A 9,303-nucleotide genomic window follows, 5' to 3' on the forward strand; every position below is an offset into this window, starting at 1 on the left:
GGTTTCTTTCTTCATTTTTTGCGTTTCAGTGACGGCACAGTTGAAAGGATGTGCTGTTTTTTTTCAGGGATGGCACAGCAAGGAGACCCCTCTTTTGGCCCATCAGGAGGCAGTCCTCCTAATGCCATGATGCCTGGCCGCTTGGGGCCTCAAAACCCCATGATGCAACAGCACTCGCAGGGCGGGCCCATGTATCAGGGTCCTGACATGAAAGCCTGGTCCCAGGGAGGAGTTGGACGGAACAGGTAGGAGACATTTCCAGAGAGGAGATGCACAGATAGAGGCTCTCTCTGGACTTGAACCCTTCTCCTTCTCCCCCCATCAGCGCTTCATATCCTCAGCAGCAGTTTGGGCAGCAGGGGAATCCAGCGCAATACGGAGGGATGATGATGAACGGGGCCATGCCGTCCAGCGGAGGAGGGGGTCACATGGGTCAGATGGGTGGGCAAATGGGAATGAACCCAATGGTTATGGGACGCATGCCTATGGGGCCCGATCAGGTATGTGGCGAGAGTCTGAGTCCCCGCCGGAAAAGTGTGATGCAACACTCGTCTGCGTGCGGGGGTGGTGGGGAGGGGGTCAGAGATGTACCCGTTACTGCTGTAAAAATGTTTGCCGTACTTCTCTGTTGTTGATCCTCTTTATTTTCACAACACAGAAAACTTCAATTCAGAGAAAGTTGGTATGTATTATGCAACAGAGAAAAAAGGAAGAGCAGAAAACGACCAAAAAAAGCTTCTATCCCGAATATGGCCAACACGCCATATCATATCACGATGTCCCACCATCTACATTTCAGTTTTTATGCAACAGTTTAGCACTTTAGACTCACACAGAGAAGGATTTCATTTGCCTTCAGACTTTTGTTTTAGTCCATGAGCTTCTTTAGGAGAAAAGTATCCATCCAGTAATGACGTCCCTTAAAAGAAAACCTTTCCCATTTTTTTCGATATATTTATAGATTATTAGACATCCGTAGTGGGCTAGATCTCTTTGTGCACAAAGTCATAAATCCAGTGTTGTTTTTGGCTCAGACAGTGGTGGACAAAAGTGTTGGTACCCCTCAGTTAAAGAGAGAAAGTCCACAATGCTCACTGAAATGACTTGAAAGGTTCAAAAGTAACAATAAAGTAACATTTATTGAAAATTAAATGATCAAAATCAGCCATTACTTTTAAATTGTTGATTAACAGAATTATTTAAAAAATCAAACTAATGAAATAGGGCTGGACAAAAATGATGGTACCTCCATAAAAGACTGAGAACTAATTGCCCAGGGGGTCATGATGAACTCAGGTATGTCCTTTAATTGACATCACAGCTGTTTTCAAACCCATAATCAGTCAGTCTGACTATTTAAAGGGAGACAAATAGTCATGTTGCTGTTTGGTGAAAAGGTGTGAACCACACTGAGCATGGACAACAGAAAGAGAAGGAGATAATTGTCCAAGGACATTAGAAACAAAATTATAGACAAACATTGTAAAGGTAAAGGCTAGAAAACCATCTCTAAGCAGCTTGAATTTGCTGTGACGACAGTGGCACATATTATTCAGAAGTTCAAGACCAACGGGACAGTAGCCAACCTCCCTGGACGTGGCTGGAAGAGGAAAATTGATGACAAATTGAGGAGACTGATAGTTGGAACTTTATCCAAAGAGCCCAGAAGAACCTCCAAAGACATTAAAGGTGAACTCCTAGATCGAGGTACATCAGTGTCAGATCGCACGATTCGTCGTTGTTTGAGCCAGAGTGGACTTCATGGGAGACGACCATGGAGGACACTACTGTTGAAAGGAAATCATAAAAAAGCCAGACTGGAATTTGCAGAAATGCATGTTGACAAGCCACAAAGCTTCTGGGAAAATGTCCTTTGGACAGATAAGACAAAACTGGAGCTTTTTGGTAAGGCGCATCAGCTCTGTGATCGTAGACTCAAAAATGAAGCATACAACGAAAAGAACACCGTCCCTACTGTGAAACATGGAGGAGGCTCAGTTCTGTTTTGGGGCTGATTTGCTGCATCTGCCACAGGTGTCTTGAAGTTGTGCAAGGCAGAATGAAATCTCAAGATTATCAAGACATTCTGGATAGAAATGTGCTGCCTAGTGTCAGAAAGCTTGGTCTCAGTCGCAGGTCATGGGTCTTCCAACAGGACAACGATCCAAAACACACAGCCAAGAATGGCTAAGAGAAAAGCGTTGGACTATTCTGAAGTGGCCTTCTATGAGCCCAGATCTGAATCCCATTGAACATCTGTGGAAGGAGCTGAAACATGCCATTTGGAGAAGACACCCGTCAAACCTGAGACAACTGGAGCAGTTTGCTCATGAAGAGTGGGCCAAAATACCTGTAGACAGGTGCAGAAGGCTCATTCACAAATACAGAAACCGTTTCATTGCAGTGATTGCCTCAAAAGGTTGTGCAACAAAATATTAAGTTACCATCATTTTTGTCCAGCCCGATTTCATTGGTTTGTTTTTTTAAATAATTCTGTTAATCAACAACTCAAAAGTAATGGCTGATTTTGATTATTTAATTTTCAATAAATTTTACTTTATTGTTACTGTTGAACGTTTCAAGTCATTTCAGTGAGCATTGTGGACTTTCTTTCTTTAACTGAGGGGTACCAACACTTTTGTCCACCACTGTATCAAAGCCTTCATAAGAACTCCTTCGAGCTACCTTTCATTGAGATTCCAGAACTTGATTCCTAAAGATGGCATTCACATCATCTGTGTAGAAGGTCACAGTTCAAAGGTCACAGCTCAAAGTAAAAGATAAAGCTCTCAAAGAAGGGGATATTTTATGGTTGTCTATAGCATGATTATATGCCATAACACATTAGATTTTGGAAGTCGATTTAAAATTTAAAACCATGTCTTTTTAATCTTTTTTTTTCAAGAATATTACTTTATGCATTACTTCATCTCCGGCTTTTTTTGTTTTATCTGTTTGTCTTGTAATGACTATTGCACATTTGTGCATCTTGTATGCACAATTTTGATGTTTCTTTTTCTCCAAGCCTGTTTCTCATATTTTATCTCTTCTCATTAAAAATAAGCTTTTAAAGTTACAAAATAGAAAAGTTTTTGTGATTAAAATGTTTTAAATATAGAAAAACTAATTTTACTACAAAATATTTGTGTGATTTCATTATTTGTGTTTCTAAGAAGCTTATTTGCTCGGTTTTTTAAGCAAATACAATGAAAATACTTGAGGACAGTGTTTTATGGACAGTTTTCATGCACAAAATGATAATATATTTTAATATTGATGTTTGCATGCAGGCATTACTACCAAATATGTTGTCAAAAATGTTTTTAAAGTAGTTGCCTCCACCTGCTTATGTTCTCTCTCTTTTTCTTTTCAACAATATAGAAATACTGCTGAAGGCTGCAGCTCACTGTGACCAGCGCCCGGACAGTCTGTGCAGAGCGGCGGGGGTAGATGGGACACGCCGCACCTTCACCACACGAGGGAGTGAACCTCCTTTTGGACCGAAGGCCTGTATTTTTTAAGCCCGGCCACCTGCGAACAAACAGGCGCCGCATGAAAATGCAACTGCGTTCCTGCAAAATCTGGGGACCTCAACACACAAACTCTGCAGGCACAAGCCCCTCTCCGGGTGGAACGGGGAGAGGGGCGGACCACACAGACTCTGCCGAATGTACCATGAAGCTGTATTTTTCTGATTCCCGTCTTTTTTTTTTTTTCGTCTCCTGGAGGATCGCTTTCCTAAAGCGGCTCCCGCTGATGAGCCACCAGATTGTGACACTCACATGAATGTCATTAAGCAGTAGCACATTGCGTCGTCCTCCAGGGTGTCACGGAATGCGACGAAATTACTAGTTGGCTGGTTGCACTTTAAGGAAAAGCCAACATCAGAAGGATTGTGGCAATATAGAGGCCTTTACCCAAGAATTAGCGTTTCGCATCAAACATTTCCTGCGTATTTTTGCAGGAAATATGTGGCACTGTTGTAACCCTAACCCTTCTCCCAGCTTTCCACTCTGTGACTGAAAGCTTTGGAAGTGAGGGATGGTGGCAGTCTTTGCTCCTCAGTGGAAACCCGCTAAAATAATTTAAAAAAAAACACTGAACAGTCATTTTTTAAAATCATTTTAAAACCTCTCAGACGCTGCCTTCGACTAATGTGCAGTTTGTACTCATTGAGAGGTAAATTAGAGCTAAAACTGTTTGGGTTGCAGAAATTTATTTTTTGTTTTTAAATGAATTTCAAAGACGTTTACGGCGTACAGGTCTTTAGCAATAATCCTTCTTCCTGGTTTTCCTCTGAGGGCGAAGCTGAAGTGTTGTGAGCTTGGAAACGGTACTGCAGTATTAAGATCTCACGTTTGGAAGGTTTTCTCTTTTACCTGTGAATATGAATTGTAAATACGACTCAAATGTACGATATATAAATATATATAAGCTTTTGTAGATCACATACCGTTTTTTGCACAGATTGTAAGGCTTGATATTTAAAGTGTAATTTTCTTATTCTGTCTTAGGTCAGTTTTTATTTTCAGAAATCATCAGATGGAAAGAAAGGGCCTCTTTTTGTAAGCGGTGCATGCAGATCTTCTTTCATACTGCCATTTAGTTTCTTCAGCACTTTTTCATTTGTGCTAATTCAGATCATGAACTTCTTATTTTCCTAGTATAGTCTTTGCTACAGAGTTGGTTATCCTTTTTAATAGATTTTTTTGTCCTTTTTTAAAAAAAAAATTGCAAAAACACAAATTATGCCTGAACTAATCGAGTTTGACTCCTGATTGTGTTTTCCGTCTTGTGGCCCTGAGCAGATTGTAGGTTTGGTATTGTCTGATCTTGACCTCTTTCTTCCATTTGCAGCTCTTAAAGTTTTAGCCTGTTGTTTTTTTTTCTCAGTTATGTGACTCTGGAGATCACTTTAACCATAAACCCGAGGCTTAAATCTTGACGGTAGGCCACAATAGATGGAGACTATTTATCCGTCAGTCCTTTATCAGGTGGTATTTGGGTTTTTGTGTGAGGTTTTTTTTTTTTTTTGATAAAGATTTTACTTTCTTTTTTTTCTCCTGCAAAACTTTTTAAAGTCTACCTTTGAACACGCTTGATCCAAAGATTTCTGTTTGTCTGTTTCAGTGCATAGAAGCAGTTCCTGATGGTGCAAATACCCATTTGCTTTTTCTTGTTGCACATAGCTTCTAATGTACTTGGAGCTGAGTGGTACTGCATATATTAGATTCCCCATCCATGTGAAATGGTCTCACTGCTGAAATGCAGAATATCTTTTTGTTTTGTGATTGTTTCTTCCTGTCTGTAGAATGACTCTTTTTTTTTTTAAGTTTCCTGGTGCTCCTCCACATAAGAATGTTCCTTTAAGAGTCTTTATTCAAGGTCAACGCCATTTTTGTCCCTTATTATTCGCCTGAACTCATTTAAAAGTGTTTAAGATGGGGTTCAATGTTTAAGCCCTTCCAAAAACAAACAAACAAACAAACAAATAAATAGAAGTTCTGATGTCGCCGTAGCTCTAAAAAAAAAGAAAAAAAAGGGAAACCATCTGTGAAACAGGCTGCCTTTTTCAGAGGATGTAAATACTGTTGGACTTTTTCATGCCTTTTTCTTGATGTTAATATTGATGTAAATACAAATTTATATTTAAACATTATATTGTCTGAGGTTTTTGTTGTTTCTGAGCTTATAAACACACTTGAGCAGAAAAACTGCACAGTGTTGGGTTTTCCCATCTCTCAGTGAATGCAACACAACTTTAAAAGGAGTTTTTGTTTTTTATGCATAGGGGGGGTTATCAGCATGTGAAAGAAACTTGCAGAGTAAAGACGTCTCCAGCACGACCCCGTCTGCAGCCTGGCTTTCATCTGTGAGCCTGTGACGTGCCGATCCAGCCGTCAAAGGTCTCCACTTTCTTCTCTACTTCCCACAAAACTTTCTCGCACCTCCCCGGCCATCCTCCTCTTCCTCCTGCAGGCCCGAAGAAGTCATCCTGTCAGGGAAAGCCTCAAATGAATGCCGTTTAGAAGCTCTGCGAGGAAATTTCACTGTAGAACTTGATGTGTCATTAACATTAAAGTTGAGCAGACCTTCTCCTCACTTAAGGACGTTTAACAAAAATCAGACTTGAAGAATACAACAAGTTGCTTCAAACTAAGATTAGAAAATGTAGAAAAAAATTCAAAGACTTAAGTGGATTTCAATGGAACACAAACTGTACTGTCTTCAGTCTTTGTAGACCTTAACTAGAATCTTTAATTATAGCTGTAAGGAGGTGTGAATAGGGGTCCAGGAGATCAGTCAGCCTGATTTCTTCCTGTCTCACCTTCCACACATCAAGCTGCCGGGAAAACTCAACTTGTGGAGCTTAGAGGTTCTCTATGGCGCTCTTAGGCTACGTTCACACTGCAGGGCTTAATGCTCAATTCGGATTTTTTGAAAAAATCCGAATTGTTTGCTAGACCGTTCACATTTCCAAGTAAATCCGAACTTTTGTGATCTCCAGTGTGACCGTGACACGACCCAAACGAGATCCGCATGCGCAGAAGCCAGAAGAATACTCAACGGTGAACGACGTCACTTGTTGTTTGCGGAGCAAACGTTAACAATGGATGTCAACAACAGTGTTGTCAAAAGCGGAGCTCTTTTTGTAATATTAAATTTATTTTCACGAAGGAGCAGCACAATTACAATCTTCTCATTTTAAGAAGGCAATGGAGTCGGGATCGTCTGTACCCACTGTAGTGGAATGGGGATGTGAATGTGTTGGGCCCGCGCGCCCCGTGTGTGTGTGCAAGCGCGTGCCGCGATAGAGAATAGGGGGGGGGGGGGGGCAGTGTGTGCGCGCATTCATGTTGTGTGTTACGGAGGACGGTAATAAAAGAAGGTTTTCCCCCCAAATAAATGCTATGGACTCTTTATTAACCCGTTCTGGAGAATCTAAGGATCAGAACAGGGAGGAGGAGGGGGATCGCCTCGGGTCCCCTGCGCTTCTGAGCACGGTGGGAAAGGAGAAAGAAAAAAAAAGTTATAGCTGTAAAGGTTCAACACCACGCTCTGCCATTTAGCTGGAAATTTTTTCAAAAACCGCCCAGTTGCGATCAGAGCCCTGGAGTTTGGCCTGAAAAGAGCGATCAGCCCAAATATTAATCCAATCCGTGACCTGCTTCCCTTCCACGGTCTGGTCTCAGCAGCATCGTCCACCATGGTTGATGTTTACGTTCTCGTTCCCGCCTACTTCAACGCAAAATGATGACGTTTGTTGCGTGTCGATGACGTACAGTTCGGAATCAAGTCGCCTGGCCGGTCAGACGGCGGTCGCAATTGAAAAGAACGGCTTCAATTCGGAATCAGGACGGCAAACCCACGGGGCCTGGGTCGCAATTGAAAAGATCGGATCTGTGTCATTCAGACTGTCATGAAAAGATCGGAATTGGGCCGCTTAGGGGCAAAAAATTCGGAATTGGGTCGTTTCAGCCTGCAGTGTGAACGTAGCCTTAGTTACCACACCTACAGCTCCCAGTCTGCTCTATCAACACACTACATGTCTTTGTGTTGTGCATGATGGGCATCACAAATACAAATTCCTGTGGTTCATTTTGCACACCACCCCTGTTTTTCAGTACAAAACGAAGCCTCAAGAAATGTATTAAAGTCAACACGATGGGAAATGTTGGCTGATGGGGACATATAGTAGAGACCTGCAGATGGCTTAAAAATTGCACCTTAGCTGCGTCTATAATGAACCAAAACCTGAGCAGAACCTGCCTTTCTTAGAATCACGAGGTCTTTGTGTGCACAGCTGCTAAGGTGCTGATTGGCCTGTTGTTGCTGTTTAATTGATGAAGGTGAGCGTGCTTTTTTTTGTTTTTTTCCTCTAACGCCTTTTATGATCAGGTTTTATAGAGAAAGAGCTCTATCAGAATCATGGATTTCAAAATAAAACCGAACGTCCGATAGTCGTGAAGGCAAAAGCAGATGATGCGAAATGTAAAGCAAACATCAAAAAAAGAGGAACGTGCTGCACGGTGGTGTAGTGGTTAACACCCATGCCTAACAGAGAAAAAGCCCTGGTTCAAGGTCCCGGCTGGGGTCTATGTGTATGGAGTTTGTATGTTTTCTCCAGGTACCCAGGCTTCCTCCACAGTCCAAAAACGGGGTTAATTGATTACTCTAAAATGCTTCTAGGTGTGCATGTGAGTGTGTTGCCCTGCATCAGACTGGTGACCTGTTCAGGGAATACCCCGCCTTCACCCCAGTAGCTGGCTGGCTCCAGCAACCCTGTGACCCCTGAAGATGGACATAATTTAACATGTTTGTTTCTGACCCACAATTCCAAGCTGGCTGCTCCCTGTAGATCTCAAATCAATTTTTGATGGAGCAAACATTTGTAGAGGTTCAATAATCAAACCTTGATGTACTCCACAAGAAATTGCACCTTTGAGGATGAATTTAAATTAATTAAAACCACAAGCCAGCACTCTGACCCTAAGTACCCGACAATCCCTAAAAGCTAGTTCTGTCAGGGGATTTTTTGAAACTTGAAGCAAATGACAGAAACTTCCTCTAGTCACTTTGCAAATGGAGCACCTTCTAAAAACAATTCAAAGCAGCTCAGATCTCACAGTAATGGTCTACTCTAGTAAAATGTCTCTCCTGTGGAAAAAAAAGTCATATTCATTGGTTACCCAATGCAGCAGTAACTCTTAGATTTTTTTAACATAATTTAGTTCTGTTAAAGTTTTTTTTAGCATTGCTAAAAAAAAAGCATAAAATTACTCCAAATGAATAAAACTCCTAAACACAGACATCAAATGACAATTTTATATATAATATGTGATATACACACTTGTTTTTTTTTTTAACAATTTTTAAAATGCTTTTTTTTATTTTTCTGCTGCTGCTGAAATTTGTTTTTCTTTCACAATAAAAGAGGTTATAGATCTTCATATCCCTTTCATTGTGACCTGGTGGTTTTTATATAGAAATGTTTCTTCACTGCCAGTGAGCCATGCAAGTTAGATTTCAGTGGGTTTATTTGTTTCAATTAAATAAAGAGATTCTGTTCTTTTCAATAATTAAATCAGGATTCTCCCTTCCCATGCATCATGACATAACAGAGCTGTTGTCCCATTAAAGAACAACCGTAGAAGAATCCGGTAAAACCTTGAGATTATATGTGCAAAAAGTTATTCTCTGAAATCCATATTTAGGCTGTAAAACATTTTTTGAACTTGCCTTACAATATTAGATAAAATAATTAGATTTTTCCTACAAAGACATAAATAAGTGGTCTCAGGT

The 9,303-nt window shown here is 40.9% G+C and overlaps 1 protein-coding gene and 1 long non-coding RNA gene across 2 annotated transcripts in view; one reads left to right on the forward strand and one right to left on the reverse strand.

The window, feature by feature from the left end:
* ncoa3 (nuclear receptor coactivator 3) overlaps positions 1 to 5,659 on the forward strand; it is a 68,033-nt gene extending 62,374 nt beyond the window's left edge. The window contains exons 20-22 of the mRNA XM_011477387.3: positions 68 to 245; positions 326 to 500; positions 3,382 to 5,659. Coding sequence (XP_011475689.1) covers positions 68 to 245; positions 326 to 500; positions 3,382 to 3,393 — 365 coding nt within the window. The 3' untranslated portion in view covers positions 3,394 to 5,659. The remainder of the gene's footprint in view (positions 1 to 67; positions 246 to 325; positions 501 to 3,381) is intronic.
* A 101-nt stretch (positions 5,660 to 5,760) lies between these two features.
* Positions 5,761 to 7,236, reverse strand: LOC110015293. The gene is made up of 2 exons (XR_002290471.2): positions 7,166 to 7,236; positions 5,761 to 5,995 (listed from the first exon to the last, which is right to left on the reverse strand). It is a non-coding gene; the product is annotated as an uncharacterized LOC110015293 (long non-coding RNA).
* Between the last annotated feature and the right edge of the window lie 2,067 nt (positions 7,237 to 9,303).

The sequence above is a fragment of the Oryzias latipes genome, chromosome 7 (assembly GCF_002234675.1).
Source record: "Oryzias latipes chromosome 7, ASM223467v1".
NCBI lineage: Eukaryota > Metazoa > Chordata > Actinopteri > Beloniformes > Adrianichthyidae > Oryzias > Oryzias latipes.